Source organism: Gadus morhua, chromosome 15 (assembly GCF_902167405.1).
Source record: "Gadus morhua chromosome 15, gadMor3.0, whole genome shotgun sequence".
In the NCBI taxonomy this organism is placed as follows: Eukaryota; Metazoa; Chordata; class Actinopteri; order Gadiformes; family Gadidae; genus Gadus; species Gadus morhua.
In genome coordinates, this window is record NC_044062.1 from 24,353,660 (window position 1) to 24,371,151 (window position 17,492).

A 17,492-nucleotide genomic window follows, 5' to 3' on the forward strand; every position below is an offset into this window, starting at 1 on the left:
ATAAAATTGAGAAAGGGGTTTGATAAATATGATCAAAGCAGGTTGTGGTTTAGGACCACCAGAAGGATATAAGAAGCTCTGCAAGAGCATTTAGAAGGTACTAAGCCTAAATTTCAAGTCTCTCTATTGACAATTTATTTTCCATGAGAGCCTGTAGGAAGCGTTAGGCCAATACTGCTGCAACGACCATCTGAAGGCAAGTGGAGGTGAGGGAGCTAAAAGGTAATCAGTGAACACATTGGGTCGGATGTATAATGAAATCATTAAAATCTTAAGTCGGAATACACACATACACAGCCAAAGAATACAAAAAAAGTTAATACTTTAATTCCAAAGCATGATGTAAAGACAAAACAAACCTTATTCTAAAACATAACATCACAGGCCTGGAGACAAACTCTCCTCAGTTTGTTGCTCTATTTACACTTCTGTCCTATCCGTTTACGCCTGATGTGAGGACAACGGTCATAGACTATGGACAGTACACAATGTCCCATTGGGCCCATCAAGAAGGGGTCCCGGGGGCCTGTCCCTCTCCCGTTGCCATGCTGATGCTCTGTTTCTCGCTGAGTTTCTTCACCAGGCTTGCCGCGGGGGATTGAAGAACCTTTCGCGAAAGCCTCATTCTGCCGTCAGTCGGATCTCGTCCAAAATACTTGACCTGTGGGACAGGAAAAAACAACCATTTAAGATTTCACCATCTTAACTTGATCAGAGCAAGAGGAAATGTTTTAAAACCTGATGCTCACCTGTATCTGTTGTCCAACTTCTAAACCTAGCGCTGAAGGATGTTTGATCTGAAAGAACAGAGTAAAGCTATAAGAATTCAAAAAGAAAAGAAGAGTGGCCAAATAACCAGACACTCACCCTTTTGTGATCCAGCTGCGAGTTGTGGAGGAGAACAGCGCTCATATTGGGGTACAGTTTCACCATGACTCCGATATCCCTGAAGCAAGGAGAACAGTGACAAGAATGTCCTTCAGATTAAGTGTGACTTGTGTGTTGATGTATTATTTAGGGGAAATGGATAGAACTTACCTTATTTCAATGATGGAGGCAGTGTAGACAGCACCAAACTCTAACTGCTGTTCTTGCTAAGGGAAAAAGATCAAACGCACATGAAGACACACGTACGAATACTAGGGGTGTGACGATACACTCAGCTCACGAGACGAGACGAGACACGATATTGGGTTCACGAGAACGTGACGAGACGAGATTTTAAGAAAACTACGATGACACAATATATGACTGGACCAACAGACTTTTATTTAACCGAGTTGCACATTCATTTTGAAATGCTTTATTATAACTCTTTACATGCATGAAATTGAAACTAAAATTCAAATTTATAAAAGTTAAAGTAGAATAAATTAAATTAAAAAAATCTATTTTTTTCAAGTGCAAACAATATTATGTCAAACCAAATGAAAGTACCGAAAATGCTGCCAAACAAATGATTTGAAAGTGGCGGAGGTATTTTCCGACGTCATTCTGGCTGTCTTTAGCTGTGTTCGAAATCGTTCCCTATACACTCACTCACTATTCCCTATATAGTGTTCATGATATAGTGCACTATTTAGGGAACGAACAAACGAGAATTCGGACACTACGCTGAACATTTCTAAACGTCATTTGCGTCAGTAAATGCGCCGGGTATTTGTGTGACGTAGACAGATGCGCCCACATCATGTAAACAAACTGGGCACTCACGAGGAAAGCTGGAGGTTGTATTGTTGTTGAATGTTACATTTCCTTGTTCAAGTTTTTTTTTAAATTAATTTTGAATGTTAAATATTCTATGTTAAATCCCAAATAAATTGTTGACATTTCTAAACGAAAGCCGGAGCCATCATTAAATGTCTTCGTTTTCGCGCTTATTCAGCTTCTTCTTCTCCTCCGGAAAAACATGACTGCATTGCATTGTGGTATACGGGAGCAACATGTAGGGAACATCGTATGTTCACTAAAATTTTGGGTATTTTGAGTGCACTAAATTAACATGAAATTAACCACTGAGAATTCGAACACCACTACAAAATGACGAGCACCCTATATAATGCACTATATCCGTGATAGGGAACGATTTCGAACACAGCTTATGGCTGCTTCCCCTGCTTCCCCTCCTTCTCCTCTTCTAATTTTTCTTCTCCTTCTTTAGGTTCTGGCAGTCTAGACGTAGCAAAGGCGCATTACTACCCCCACAGGGCAGAAATAGAAGTTTGGATAGCTCACAAATCTCGCAAGACCGATTTTTAACGCGACGGGTAATATCGTCAAGTTTAATCTCGCGAGATCTCGTCACACCCCTAACGAATACACATGCATGTTAACACAATAAAATACCTTAGGCGTGACACTAATGTCATATTTTGGGATCAATTAGTTCCATTTTTTGTTTCGAGGTTGTGCTTTTTATTCGACCAGTGATATGTACTTTCTTGTAAATAAGTTCTGAAGGCCTTTTATAATATACACTCACATCATCTTTGCAAACATCAGTAATGAAGTCCTGTGCTTCGTTCATGGCCCCCGGCGTTGGAGCAAACACAGAGAAGGTCTCCTCGTCCACTTGGCTTATTGTCACACCTAAAAGGAGACTAGCATCAATCAATCAATGTTCAATCCAACCTCCCTCTCCCCCTCTCCCCCTCTCCCCCTCTCCCTCTCTCCCTCTCTCTCTCTCTCTCTCTCTCTCATCTCCCTCATCTCCCTCATCTCCCTCCCCCCCCTACTGAATTTGGTGTTTTACTGAATTGTCTCGTGTAATTCCCACTGATGTATTTTTTTTTTTACCAAAATGTAGATAAAAAGATTAACATTGTCCCCATTGTAAGAGTTTGAGGTCACCTGTTTGAGCCTGGAGCCTGCGGAGGTTGTATCCTCCGGGACCAACAAACCGAGACCTTCTGGAAACAGGCACCCGCACATTCTCTACAAGGAAAAAGAAACGCACTCAAGTATATAACTAAAGTGTGCAGAATACAGGTCCATGGCATTAACTTCAATGGGAGAAGTGAGTGAAAACTGGAGCAACCACAGTTTTAACAACTAGGCAAGGCAAGGCAAGGCAAGGCAAGGCAAGGCAAGGCAAGGCAACTTTATTTATATAGCACTTTTCATACACAAGGCAGACTCAAAGTGCTTCACATTTTGCCGAACCACAAAGTGCTTCACAACATTGTCATACAATAAAATAAAATAATAGATAAGTAAAAGAAAAACATATGCAAAGAAATGGGTAAAATAGAAAGTTAAAAAGGCACTTTAGTATTGAAATAGAAAATAAAGGCAAAGTTATTTTAGAAAGTGCAATGTATTTAAGATTTAGCAGAAAGCTATAGCAAACATAAAAGTCTTCAGTCTTGTTTTAAAGGTGCTCAGAGTTGGGGCAAGTCTAAAATCCTCTGGGAGTTTATTCCAGCTATTTGTTGCATAGTAACTAAATCCTGCTTTCCTGCCATGTTTTATGTTTACTCTGGGGATAATTGGCTGATGTAGTGGAAGCATATCAGTTAAATATTTTGGGCCTAAACCATGTAGGGATTTATAGGTTAGCAACATGATTTTAAAATCAATTCTCTGACCTACAGGAAGCCAATGTAACGATTTCAGAATTGGTGTAATATGATCAAATTTGTTGGTCTTTGTTAGAACTCTAGCAGCAGCATTCTGAACAAGCTGAAGCTTCCTCAGTTTGTTTTGGGAGACCTGTAAGGAGACCATTGCAGTAATCAAGCTTACTAGTGATAAAGGCATGTACACGTTTTTGTAAGTCTTCGGTGGACATGAGCCCTCTAAGTCTTGCTACATTTTTAAGGTGATAATATGCCGATTTTGTAACTGATTTGATGTGACTTTCGAAATGTAAATCTGAATCCATGATAACCCCTAGATTTCTGGCTTTGATTGAGGTTTTCAGGGACAGAGAGTGAAGGTGTTGGGTTACTTTAAGCCTTTCCGTTTTAGAACCAAATACAATTATCTCTGTTTTGTCCTCATTTAGTTGAAGGAAATTTCGGCACATCCATTCTTTCACTTGCTCAATGCACTGGCACAGCAGATCTATGGGCCGATAGTCATTTGGTGATAGCGATACATAGATTTGGGTGTCATCAGCATAGCAATGATGGTCAATATTGTTATTTTGCATGATTTGCCCTAGTGGGAGCATGTAGATGTTGAATAAAGAGGGTCCTAAGATCGAACCTTGTGGGACTCCACATGTCACGTTGGTTGATTCTGATACAAAGTCGCCAATGGAAACAAAGTATTTCCTATTTTGTAGGTAGGACCTGAACCAATTTAAGACGGTGCCTGAAAGCCCCACCCAGTTTTCTAACCTGTCCAGAAGTAATGTATGGTCTACAGCAGGGGTCTCAAACTCGCGGTCCAGGGGCCAATTGAGGCCCTCGGGATGATATTTTGTGGCCCCCTACTTGACTTCAAAGTTTAGTGTTAGTGCGGCCCAAGCGTTGTTGTCAAACACACATATTTGCTGAGTCGCTTGCCACGCTTTTTTATCACTTGTGATAGGGTGACCAGAAGTCCCAGTTTTGCCAGTACAGTCCCAATTATGAGTTGCGTATCTTGAGTCCCGGCAAAAGCCAAAGGACGCTAAAATGTCCCGGTTCTCCACCAACCACTATGAAATGTCCCCTGTTGTCAGCGATTACATAGCCAACGTGATCTAATTATTGCCCAATCATTAACTTAGATTGGGTCAGTTGCGCTCCTTTTTTTTGTGGAATACTTGATGTGGCCCAGCCTTACCCAGACTCTACCTCCAGCGGCCCCCGGGTAAGTTGAGTTTGAGACCCCTGGTCTACAGTGTCGAATGCAGCACTGAGGTCAAGTAGCATTAGTATTGAGGTTTTGCCAGAGTCTGTGTTAAGACGGATGTTGTTTACAACTTTAATAAGGGCGGTCTCAGTGCTGTGCAGGGGTCGACATCCTGATTGGAAGGTGTCATAGCAACCAGTTGATGCCAGGAAGTGATTAAGTTGCTGGAGGACAACTTTCTCAATGATTTTACTGAAGGGTAGATTTGATATTGGTCTGTAGTTGTTAATAATAGAGGCATCTAGGCTCCGCTTTTTTAAAAGGGGTTTAATAACTGCAGTTTTCAAAGCTTTTGGGAAATTGCCTGACTGGAGAGAGTTGTTAACTATCTGCAATATGTCTACTGCTAGGCAGTCGAAAACATTCTTAAAGAGGTTGGTAGGTATAGTATCAAGTAGGGCTGCAGGATATATCGGCTATGTACGATATATCGATATCATTTCCAAGGGGATACAAGATTTGACAATATCGTTTATATCGATATGCGTTAAAATGGTCAGTTTCCCCCTCAAGCGTCTACAGCGCTTGCCTTGGAGACCGTGAGCGCGACCCCTCCCCCTCCGTCTTTCCGAACGTGCCGTGTGCAAAGACGCCTCATTCCCGCCCCCGCCGCCCCCTCACAACACAACAATCATGGATGATACCCGTAAAGAAAACGAGACGGCGGCGGGAGACGAAATTGTTTCAAAGAGGAGAAACAACGGCTCCATAATGTGGAAATAGTTCGGGTTTAAAAAAAACAGATGAGCAGCAGCTGCAGGTCATCTGCAGAGAGTGTAGCAAAACCGTTGCAACTAAAAGTGGAAGCACGACAAATCTGTTCCACCATTTACAGCAGCGGCACAAAGTGCAGTATGAGGAATGCGTAAAACTCCGTGGCTGTGCTGCTGCATCACCGGCCGCGACAGTTTCTTCTGCCCCGAAACAAGGGCCGGCGCTCGGCAAATGTGTTGGGGGCGCCCTCTGGTGACGGTCTTAATTAATTAAAATATACGAAACAAGCAAAATGAAACAAAACATGCTCCCAAATGGAACGGAGAAGGGAGGGGGCGGGGGATTAAAGTTACGGCGCACTGAAACCTTCACCGTAGTACGCAGGACAATGCGACGAAGCCAATGCTCTTAATGGTAGCTAATGTGTGTAACCTACAGCTTTATATTGTTATGCACAGGTGATTATTTTGTTAAGGTGAAAAAAGTCCCTTTTTTTTTTAATATGTTCATTCAATTCTGTTGAAAATAACGATACAAAATCATATGTTACAGTCAAACTGACATATGTTTTAATAAAAGTGCTTGCAACATCTCACATGTGGCTTTTGACTTACAAAAAAAACATCGAACCCACTCTATAGAAAATATCGAGATATATATTGTATATCGCCATTCAGCCAAAAAATATCGGGATATCATATTTTGCCCATATCGTGCAGCCCTAGTATCAAGGCAACAGGTGGCTTTAGTTGTGTCACAGTTTCCACAAGATTTTGAGAGTCTATAACATTAAAGCATGCCATCCTTGCCACGTTATTTTTGCCTGAACAGGGTGGTAGTCCAACATTTTTGTTTGAAGTGGAGATATTGATGGCACGTCTGATACCTTCAATTTTATCAATATAAAAAGCTGCAAACTCATTGCATTTCTGCGTGGAATGGAGATCAGGTGGAATTTCGGTTGGGGGGTTGGGTCAGTCTGTCAACAGTTGCAAATAGGGTTTTTGCATTATTATTGTTGGTTTTAATGATATTGGAGAAAAATGTTTCTCTAGCATTTTTTTAAGTCTAAATTGTAGGCACGGAGGCTCTCTTTATAGATATCATGGTGAATATGAAGTTTTGTTTTACGCCAGATGCGTTCAACCTTCCTGCATTCTTTTTTCTGTGCTGTTACAGAAGCAGCTTTTCTCCAGGGTTCCTTTTGCTTTCCAGAAATCGTTTTAACCTTATAAGGTGCAATGTTCAAATTAAAGTTTTCTACAAGATCATCAGCAGAACATGGGTTTAGAGGTGGTAGCAAGGAGATGGCCTTTTTAAAAAGTACATTAGAATCTTCATTGATATACCGTTTTTTGACAGTGTTTGATTTTGTCTGTATGTCGGGAATGAAAGATATGTTAAAGAAAACACAAAAGTGGTCAGACAAGGAAGGATCAGTCACAGAGAGATCAGAAACATTGAGGACCTTTGTGATAACCAGGTCTAGAGTGTGCCCCTTACAATGAGTAGCCTCTTTCACATGTTAAGACAGTTCAAAAGTGTGCAAAATGGTAAAAAGTTTTTTTGCACACTTGTCATTCAAATCATCAGTATGAAAATTGAAGTCACCAGTTATAACTAGACAGTCAAATTCTGTGGAGATGCTAGACAATAATAAAAAAAAAATTGCAGAATATGTGGGTGGCCTGTAAATAATTAATAGGAGAACTCTGGGGGAGCATTTCAATACGGCACTAAGGTATTCGAACGATGGAAAATCACCAAATCTGTTTCCCCTGAAATACATTTTTAAATATAGCAGCAACCCCTCCACCTCTTTTTCCAGATCTATATGCATCAAAAATGTTATAGTTGGGAGGAGCTGTCTCTATCAGAACGGTTGCGCTGTTAATTTGTTCCAGCCATGTTTCAGTTAAAAACATAAAATCCAGTTTAGAAGTGGTAATAAAATCATTAACTAAAAATGATTTGTTATTAAGAGACCACATTAAGTAGAGCCATCCTGATGGTGTTGTTGATAGGCTTTAAGGTTGTTTTTGGTTTGGAGGCAATATATATGAGATTTGTGAGGTTAGCAGTGTGTCTAAGTTTCCCCTACCCTAAACTTACCAATAACGGGGCCGTTCTCCTTCCTGGTGTTCCTGGGTTTCCCTATACTCTTGTTCATGATGGCAAGGATCTCCTTCTTAGCCACTGGAAAACATTTGTATCAAACATATAACTCTCTCAGTGCCGATACATGCCCTGGCTTACCGTTAAGCGATGGTGTGAGTGAGTGTTTCAACCTGTAGCTTGCTGGATAGCCTCCATGACCAGTTTCAGGGGCAAGCCTGGTATTTTTACATCAGCCTGGAAAAAAAAGAGCAATCTCAAAACACACGTTGTCCACTTATAGGCACGCACACTGAAAACACAAGCATTACACTGGCATTGCTACTTTCCCAGCCTTTAATCATTTCACCTGTAAGGCAGTGATACCCTTGATTGTTCCAGCCATTTTGAAGTCCATGTCCCCCAGGTAGTCCTCTATTCCCTGTGTGGAAAAACAAACCATACATCATGTTCTAAATTAAGGAATATAGGGAATATACTACTTATTTTTGAAGATTACAAAGTGCTGTAACTAAGATTTGAGAGCCATAACACGAGAGTGTTTAGAGAGCAAGATTTGAAAACTAAACAAAATAACCTCTCTGATCCCTTCTCCTCTACGTTTCTCCCCCATTGAGAAGTGTTAAATTTCGCTCACCTGTGATCGACAGGCAATATGGATTCCCCGAACAAATCACAGAAGAGATGCCCTGATTAGTCAGATATGAGAGTGGTCTAAAATCCAAATGATCTCATACAGAGGAAGACGCAGACAGCGCACTTACAGCTGATGGATGGCGAGCCTATTTTAAGCAATCAACCAACAAACAATTGTTCTCGAATCCTACCCTCCAGCACCTTCAAATAAAACATTGGTAAGAAAGCCTATACAAACCAGAATGTCAGTGAGTAATCTGTAATCCTGTATCTCATTTGGCTTCTCTGGGCTGGGCTTGGAGATGAGACCAATGGCTACGCCGGCCACAGCAGAGGAGATAGGCACACCTACAACAGAGACCAAACCTCTCTAATGTCATATTCCTCTCCCCGTCTGCTGTTTATTGTGTCCTCATAGGGAAAACCTACTTGCTTGATATGAAAAGTATACAGTAAGGACAGCCCTTAAAGAACAGGTAAAACAAACCAACAACATAAATGCTTCTGCAGATGTTCTCTAAGTTAAGTCATCTGAATGTTGTTTTTTTGGGATTCATTGTGAATAAAGCAGTTGGGGGCCAAGTACCTGCATCCATAAGAGCAAGACTTCCTCCACAAGCCGAGGCCATAGAAGAGGAACCTGAGATAGAGACAGCAGATGATAATGAGTCTCTTTCCTAGTAGGGAAGACAAACAAGGGATATGGTCTAGTGTGGTAGGAGTGATTCTGAGATTGCTATGAGCAGCACGCACCGTTGGACTCCAGCACCTCAGCAGTGACTCTGATGGTAAAAGGAAAGTCTTTGGGAATGACTGGTCTCAGAGACTTCTCCGCAAGGGCCCCTGAGTGAAACAAATACGCTTACAGCAAAAGGAACTCTGGTCTTCAGAGAGGGGACAAGTATGCCCTGCAGGTTGAATACATGTGAAGCTGAACATATACAAACCATGACCAAGCTCTCTCCGATTTATACCCCCCATCTTGCCTATCTCATTGGTAGCGTATGGCGGGAACTGGAAAGAAGGATATGTGATGTAGGGTCAATAACAGGTATGAAATACAGGACGAAGGTCATTAATACTACAGTAACACAAGTTATAACAGCATTTGAGCTTACTTACTTCATAATGGAGCATAAAGTTCTTGTCTTTTATACCACTGTTGTGACAAAATAAATAAAATACTTTCATTAATACATACAGATTTGAAAAAGGGTTTTATTAACAAACCTGCTCAGGAGACGAACATATGCAGGCAACCAAAGATTACATTGTTTTCTTTCAATCTGAATAATCCTGATATTGTCAGCCCTTCAAAGCAGGTTCTTAAAACCACAATGGCATGAATTAAAAACTACCTTAGAGCTGTCGTGATGAGGTCAGCTTTTACAGTGGATTCCAGGGAATCAAACGTTACGCCACAGAGTACCTGTTGATGAATCATATTCATAAACACATGTATAGGTCATGTCTGACAACAAAAAGGTTTCTGCGTAGATACATTTTCTAGTTGGACAGAACTCCGGTCCAGTAGTGAAATGGTGTTTTGCCTACCTGTGTTTGTCCTCTCTGGAACAAGGCAGAGCCGTGGAGTGGTTTCAATACGTCCACCTCACAGGAGATGTTCCTCAGTGCTGTCAGGTCTCGGCCATCACACCTGGTAGCCAATACACACTTACTGCACAGGCTCCAAACCAACTCGCAGGGCACACTAAGGAGTTCCACCGATCAGTTCGTAACACAGGGGACATTGCTCACCTCTTATATTCGTGAAGCACCAGATTGCGGAAGATGTCTTTGCTCACAGTGTTGAAGCACTCCATGACCTCAAAGAGCTCTGCTTGAGGGTATTTCACTACAATGGTAAAGATAACAAGGCTATAATGTAGTGAAGTATATCTCTGATACACACATAAACATTCTGTATTTAGCAAATAAAACGCTTGAAATCAATGGTTCACCTTTCAGTGCTTCCTCTGTTTCGAGTCGTACTTTGTTGATTGCATCGTCTCTAGAAATCTAAAATGTAAGAAGTTAGTAATAACAAACATGCACAACAACCACCGGTGGCCATGCAGACTGTGAAATAAAGAGCTGGGCAGGCCATTCAGGCTCCATGTTCCTCACACATCTTTCCAAGATTAGGACAAGTGATTTGCAAACAAATTAAAAATGACACACCTTATCATGGGAAGAGTCTTTGAAAACGGAGTAGATTCTATCTGCGGATAACCTGCACAGAGGCAAGATCTAAAGTCATATACAGGACAGACATTGCGGTATCGGGCATTGGTCAACATGACTTTTAAAAAAATCAAGGTGTTTGATGCAGAAACCACTGCCTTAACAAAGTAAAAAGCAGCGGTTCCAGTTGAACATAAGATAGCAGTCGCAGAGCATTTTTAGGAATTGCTTTCTAAATTTAGTCTATACATACATACATACTGCACTGCATTGATGTCCTTATTCACTTCTTCTTCAAAAAAAAAAAGCAATCATGACTGTATATTTTACACGATTGTATATAATTGTTTAACCCAGTCAATTGTATGCACCTATTTGTCATTGAAAAATTATTTATGTTGTGTGTGAGAGTATCTTTGACACCCAAAGGCTTACTGTCGGGCGTGCTCCACCATGTCTCCTGGGGCAGAGAACATCTTGACGGGGGTGCGCTTCGTGACCTTCTTCTCTCGACACAGCTGCTGGATGGCGTGTATGATCTGCTGGGTGTGTTTCACGCCAACCTTCACCGCGTGGCAGAAATCCTGTTGCAGCACGTTCTCCGCCGATGCCTCAATCATCACTGATGTGTGAGAGGGAGTAAGAGTAAGAGAGTGAGAGACAGAGATTTTGTATTTAGACGCAAAAGCAGACAACCGTATTAGCAAAAACCATTAGCAAAGAACCTGCAAAATGTTGCCTTACCAACTTGACTGCTGGGAGCTCCGGCCAGTATGAGATTGAGAGAGCTGGAGCCCATCTCCTTCCTAGTAGGGTTGATTAGGAACTCTCCTTCCACCAAACCCACCCGCACCGCACCTGGCATACACACATGCACACACACACTTTTATGATTACACAGAAAGACTTGATAATAATAGACACCTGTTATTGTTATCTGCCATGTAAATGATAGAGATATTTCCTCTACATTCTAGAGATTATTATTCCCATTCGATACTTTTAGGATGTACCCTACCCTCTATCACCAAAGATGTCTGTTTAAGGTATTAATAATTTGTGATATTCAGCATTTGGATGCATGACTCACCGATGGGTCCGTTCCAGGGGATGTCTGACATGGCCAGAGCTGCAGAGGCTGAAACAAATGGGAAGGTTTGACTTTAGCCAAAAACAGCTGGAAGTAATGAGAAAAAATAAACCAAAATATGATCTGGCGCCTGACTCACCTCCATTGATTGCCAATACATCTGGATCATTAACACCATCCACAGCTAGCAGGTTACACAGAACCTAGAAACACACACACACCATATATATATACAGGTGCTGGTCATATTATTAGAATATCATGAAAAAGTTGATTTATTTCATTAATTCCATTTAGAAAGTCAAACCTGTAGAATGTATACATTCATTCCAAACAGACTGATACATTATAAGTGTTTTTTGCCAAAAAGAAGATGATTATAGCTGACAACCAATGAAAACCCTAAATTCAACATCTCAGAAAATTAGAATATGGTGAAAAGGTCAGATATTGAAGACACCTGGTGCCACATTCTAATTAGCTAACTAACTCAAAACACCTGGAAAAGCCTTTAAATGGTCTCTCGTTTTGATTCTGTATGACACACAATCATGGGGAAGACTGCTGACTTGACAACTGTCCAAAAGATGACCATTGATACTTTAAAGAAGGAGGGCAAGACACAAAAGGTCATTGCCAAAGAGGTTGGATGTTCCCAGAGCTCTGTGTCCAAGCACATTAATAGAGAGGCGAAGGGAAGAAAAAGATGTGGTAGAAAAGAGTGTACAAGCAAGAGGGATAAACGCGCCCTGGAGAGGATTGTCAAACAAAACCGATTCAAAAATGTGGGGGAGATCCACAAAGAGTGGACTGTAGCTGGAGTCAGTGCTTCAAGAAGCACCACACACCGACGTATGCAAGATATGGGCTTCAGCTGTCGCATTCCTCGTGTAAAGCCACTCTTGAATAAGAGACAACGTCAAAAGCGTCTCGCCTGGGCTCAAGACAAAAAGGACTGGACTGCTGCTGAGTGGTCCAAAGTTATGTTTTCAGATGAAAGTAAATTTTGTATCTCCTTTGGAAATCAAGGTCCCAGAGTCTGGAGGAAGACAGGAGAGGCACAGAATCCACGTTGCCTGAAGTCCAGTGTAAAATTTCCACAGTCAGTAATGGTCTGGGGTGCCATGTCATCTGCTGCTGTTGGTCCACTGTGTTTCCTGAGGTCAAGGGTCAATGCAGCAGTCTACCAGGAAGTTTTAGAACACTTTATGCTGCCTGCCGCGGACCAACTTTATGGAGGTGACGATTTCATTTTCCAACATGACTTGGCACCTGCACACAGTGCCAAATCTACCAGTACCTGGTTTAAGGACCATGGTATCCCTCTTCTTGATCGGCCTGCAAACTCACCTGACCTTAACCCCATAGAAAACCTATGGGGTATTGTGAAGCGGAAGATGCGAGATGCCAGACCCAACAATGCTGAAGAGCTGAAGGCCACTATTAAAGCAACCTGGGCTCTCATAACACCTGAGGAGTGCAACAGACTGGTCGACTCCATGCCACGCCGTATTGCTGCAGCAATTCAGGCAAAAGGAGCTGCAACTAAGTATTGATTGCCATACATGCTGAAACTTTCCATGTTCATACTTTTCAGTTGGCCCACATTTCTAAAAAATCATTTTTTGTACTAGTCGTAACTAATATTCTAATTTTCTGAGATACTGAATTTGGGATTTTCAGTAATTGTCAGTACTAATCATCCAAATTAAAAGAAATAAACATTTCAAATATATCACTCTGTGTGTAATGAATTGATATAATATGTAAGTTTCACGTTCTGAATATAATTACTGAAATAAATCAACTTTTTCATGATATTCTAATAATTTGACCAGCACCTGTATATATAAATACTAACAACCAGCTTAAAAGAGCATACACTTTAAACAAGGTATAACATAAGGAAAGTAGAAATGTCACTGACCTGGGTGTCGTAGAAATAACCAGCAGGAAACAGAGGTCTGATAGCCCGATCTAAGATACAGAAGATAAATAGCTTAAGACTCTGTAATTGAAATATTTTGTAAAATGGAGTTTGTTATGCAGCGAATGCAAAACCAAGGTTGCTTAGAACACCTTACAACATTATTTTCCAATCAAGTGAAACCCTTGAGTAGTTTATTCCAAATACCACAGTTAGCAATAATGCTTCGATACAAATTTTGTTAATCTTTAACGTTTTATCTGTGTTTTATTGACTTAATCGGTTGATTTGCAGTGCTTTGAGCATTTTAATTCGTCAATGAAACATCTGTTTAATGTTCTATTGACCGTTCTTTTTATTGTTGGAGCGCATGAATTATTAAATATCTGGTCGAAGACAATCAGCCGGATGTTTCCGTGCAATGCAAAAGCAAAATAAACAGCAGGAGAATATTTTTATTTCAGCTGATAAAGTTGATGAACCCAATAATATTGCATTCGACTGGCTTTTACGCAGTATATTTTTACAATTATTTTAGGTTATTACATTTTCTAAACTTGTTACTCTAGAATTCACATGGGGTCACACTCTAAACAAATCTAAATGTAGGCATGTGACCAAAGGACAGAGGTTTTTCCAAACCAACCTATGAGTCTACTGGTGAGGATCTCGTTGTCCGTGGTGCCTAGCTCTCGTCTCAGGTGGTTGGTGGGGATGCGACCTGCTGCAGCGGCCTTCTGCCTGTAGTCCACCTGTCGGTGACAGCCATGTAGGTTCAGTGATCATCGCTGCACTGCACACACTGGAATTATCCCTTAAGGTTCTTGGTGCCTATATATAGGCAGTGGCACTATATATATATATTAGTGCTGTCAAGCGATTAAAATAGTTAACTCGCGAGCAATCGCGATTAATCGCAAATGTTTTTTCTATGCTAAATATCCCTTGATTTCTTTGTCCCATTAATTTCTCATTTTAATGCTCTTATCAACATGGAGAAGTGCATCGGCTTGCCTTGTGCAAAAGTTTTTTTATTGATTGGCATATACTGATCAAAACAGGACGATACAAAAAAAAAGCCTATAGTGCAATTAAACGATGAACATTGCGTCAAAGAATTGCGTTAATCGCGCGAGAAAAAAATTAACGCTGTTAAATTGGTTTGCGTTAACGCCGTTAATAACGCGTTTAACTGACAGCACTAATATGTAAGGGATAATGTATAGAACGCCGGTCATTATCGAGAAAATAAGCCCCGACAGGGCGAACAGGACACCGACACGCAGCGGAGGTGTCTTGCTTCGCCATGAAGGGGCTTCTTTTTCGATAATGACCGGCGAAGTTCTATACATTATCCCGCTTATTACACGGCTACTTCCCAAAACGAAACAATTTATTTACAATGCATTTGTTACCAGCATTCATAGTGTTGATCAGCAGAGAAATAGTCTGCCCAAGACGTTGACGTCGTCGCTTAGCAACCGACAGCGCTTGGGTTGATACATATCACGCTTATTACATTGACAAGTTACCGGACTACGTGCGGAGTGATACCAAAGGCAAAAAGTCCTTTTGTTTACCTTGACAGCGGTCATTATTCATCCGTTGCCAATGAATTATCAAAAAATAATTGACCGCCGGAAGTGCCCATGCAAGTGAACGGAACGTTGAAAAGACCCATGTGATAAATATATATATTTAAGCAATAGATCACGACAGGCTGTGGTATGTGCTCATTATACCACTGTTAAGGGGCGTTGTCCGGCTCCGACGCGCAGCGGAGGGCGGGCGACCCCCTTCACATAGACACACTACATTTAAAAAGAAACCAAGAAAGTAGCCGTTTTATTAAAGAATACAAAAAAAAGTAGTCCCTCCTGGCTGCCTTCAAAATGCACGACGGTCGCTATGCAACACACTTTAGCGTCCCTCCGAGAGAAGGCTCGGCTATAGCGGTTCGCCGGCAATTTATCCTATGGAGCAGTTCACTCGCCGTGTGCCTAAGCTTTCGTTAGTCTCTCCATCGCCTTGCTCACTCCCGGAGTAACAACATTTACGCCCTCTCCATCATCCAACATATGTTTTACTTTGTAACTGTTTCTACTTCCAGGCGCGGAGTGATATGCAAACTTTCACAAAATGATCGGGCGTCATAGCAGTTATGTATACGCTCATTATACAACAGTTAGGAACCAATCAGATCGCTGGATTTAGGCCCCCCGTTGTATAAATATATATATATATACACACACACACACACACACACACCAGTGGCGGCAGGTGGTTTTTAAACTGAGAGAGGAAGGACTGCGCGCTTGGTTGCTATTGGCCTGCTTGCACTGATGGTTGCCTATTGTGGCATAAGTATGTGACACACTAAAGTTGTTTCAGGGTGTTTTGGTGAACTACAAAATAGCAGGATGGGATAATTATGTGAATTGATACAAATCCACAAGTGGCAGCATTGTACTTTCAATGTTGGTGGGCAGCATGTCTTGGACTACAAAGGCAGAAGGAAATGATTCAAAGCCACTAGTCAAATCAGGCCTACTCTTGATTTGTAAAACTAAATAAAATACCATTGGGCCTATTTTTGCTCTCACTGACTGAAGTTATTGGTTGTAACTTGGTTATGTTTATTTTCAGCAACAATTGTTTTAAGAAAAATAAAGACACAATAACAAAAGTGATGCCATTTACAATGCATCATGCTCTGAATGGGGTCATCCCTATGTTCTAGGGATGGGCACGAGTAGTAAATTCCAAACTCGAGTGATCGAAGGAATTCCTCGAGGATCAATCGAGTACTCGTTTAATCGAATCTATTTTTAGAATGCAACGCATCTGCAGCAGGAATACGCCTGATGATGAACTGCAATATTACCAACCAAACATGTAATGCTTATTCTCCATCAAAACAGTCAGAGTTATCAGAGTATTCATTATTTATTTTTTGCAAACGTTCAAAACACATTTTCTCTTGCAAAAATAAATATGCGTCTCACCATTTAAACCACGTCGAACCAAGGCCTGTAACAGTTTAAAAAAAACAAACGAAACAAGTAGCCTAACTATTGCAAATAATTTAAAGCTGCAAATAAAACGGCAGCAAATGGACTATGGAAATACTCAGCGTTGTGATCTTCTCTACACGGCCGGGATTAAAGCTGCGTCTTGCGGCGGTGAAAATAGCCGACACACTTGGTTGCTGCGGGTCTGCTTTCCCGACCTCACTGTTGTGTTTCAGGAGCATGTGCCGCATAGTACTTTCTGGTATCTCGATTTCGCTTGGCATATTTTACATTTCACCTTATGATCTCCTATTTCTTTAAAGTATTTCAATTCTTCGCTGCGCTTTGCTTTAACTGCCATCTCTTAACTTTTTGAATTCTGGCGTGCCTGCACACGGCACGGAACGCGCCACACAGAAATGGATACATTTCATTTGCTTTGTGCCCACGGCATGCGTTAGTGGCGCCGACAGAGAATTTATACATTTGCTTCAGAAAACTTTGTTTGTGTGTGTATATGCAAACTCGAGTTTGCCTGTCCACCAACCGAGTTCATTTGTAACGAGGAGTACTCGAGTAATCGATTCCTCACGCCCATCCCTACTATGTTCCCCAGGTCCTATGTTCCCCGGGTGCAAAGGGTTAGGGTCAGGTTTAGGGTTAGGGTGAGGGTTAACCCTAAACCTAACCATAACCAATCGGAGGAGAGACATTCTAACCAATCACAGGCGAATCAGAGGTGAAGAAGGCGGTACTTGCCCCTACCATCCTAAGAAGAAAGGTTTTGCTCACAGGTTCCTATGTTCCCCGGTCACATACAAAGCGGGGAACATAGGACCCGGGGAACATAGATACGCTCCCCTCTGAATCATTCACTAACATCCTTTCCACAATATCAAACAGAACGATCAGAGTAACAAACAATTAAACGAACTACAAGAACATTATTTCAGGATTATTTACATTGGCTGTA

General features: G+C 41.3%; 1 protein-coding gene across 2 annotated transcripts in view; it reads right to left on the bottom strand.

The window, feature by feature from the left end:
• Positions 1-305: 305 nt before the first annotated feature.
• Positions 306-17,492, bottom strand: part of pnpt1 (polyribonucleotide nucleotidyltransferase 1) — a 26,288-nt gene continuing 9,101 nt past the window's right edge. For both annotated transcript variants that reach the window (XM_030379961.1, XM_030379962.1), the window contains exons 4-28: positions 14,155-14,260; positions 13,509-13,558; positions 11,721-11,784; positions 11,582-11,629; positions 11,236-11,349; positions 10,927-11,113; positions 10,489-10,540; positions 10,269-10,326; positions 10,066-10,162; positions 9,862-9,964; positions 9,666-9,736; positions 9,430-9,466; positions 9,255-9,321; positions 9,061-9,150; positions 8,894-8,947; positions 8,546-8,655; positions 8,021-8,092; positions 7,845-7,908; positions 7,669-7,752; positions 2,851-2,934; positions 2,483-2,589; positions 1,039-1,094; positions 868-946; positions 750-797; positions 306-661 (exon numbers count right to left, since the gene is read on the bottom strand). In XM_030379961.1, the coding sequence (XP_030235821.1) occupies positions 506-661; positions 750-797; positions 868-946; positions 1,039-1,094; positions 2,483-2,589; positions 2,851-2,934; positions 7,669-7,752; positions 7,845-7,908; positions 8,021-8,092; positions 8,546-8,655; positions 8,894-8,947; positions 9,061-9,150; positions 9,255-9,321; positions 9,430-9,466; positions 9,666-9,736; positions 9,862-9,964; positions 10,066-10,162; positions 10,269-10,326; positions 10,489-10,540; positions 10,927-11,113; positions 11,236-11,349; positions 11,582-11,629; positions 11,721-11,784; positions 13,509-13,558; positions 14,155-14,260 (2,058 nt within the window). In that variant the 3' untranslated portion in view covers positions 306-505. The remainder of the gene's footprint in view (positions 662-749; positions 798-867; positions 947-1,038; positions 1,095-2,482; positions 2,590-2,850; positions 2,935-7,668; positions 7,753-7,844; positions 7,909-8,020; positions 8,093-8,545; positions 8,656-8,893; positions 8,948-9,060; positions 9,151-9,254; positions 9,322-9,429; positions 9,467-9,665; positions 9,737-9,861; positions 9,965-10,065; positions 10,163-10,268; positions 10,327-10,488; positions 10,541-10,926; positions 11,114-11,235; positions 11,350-11,581; positions 11,630-11,720; positions 11,785-13,508; positions 13,559-14,154; positions 14,261-17,492) is intronic.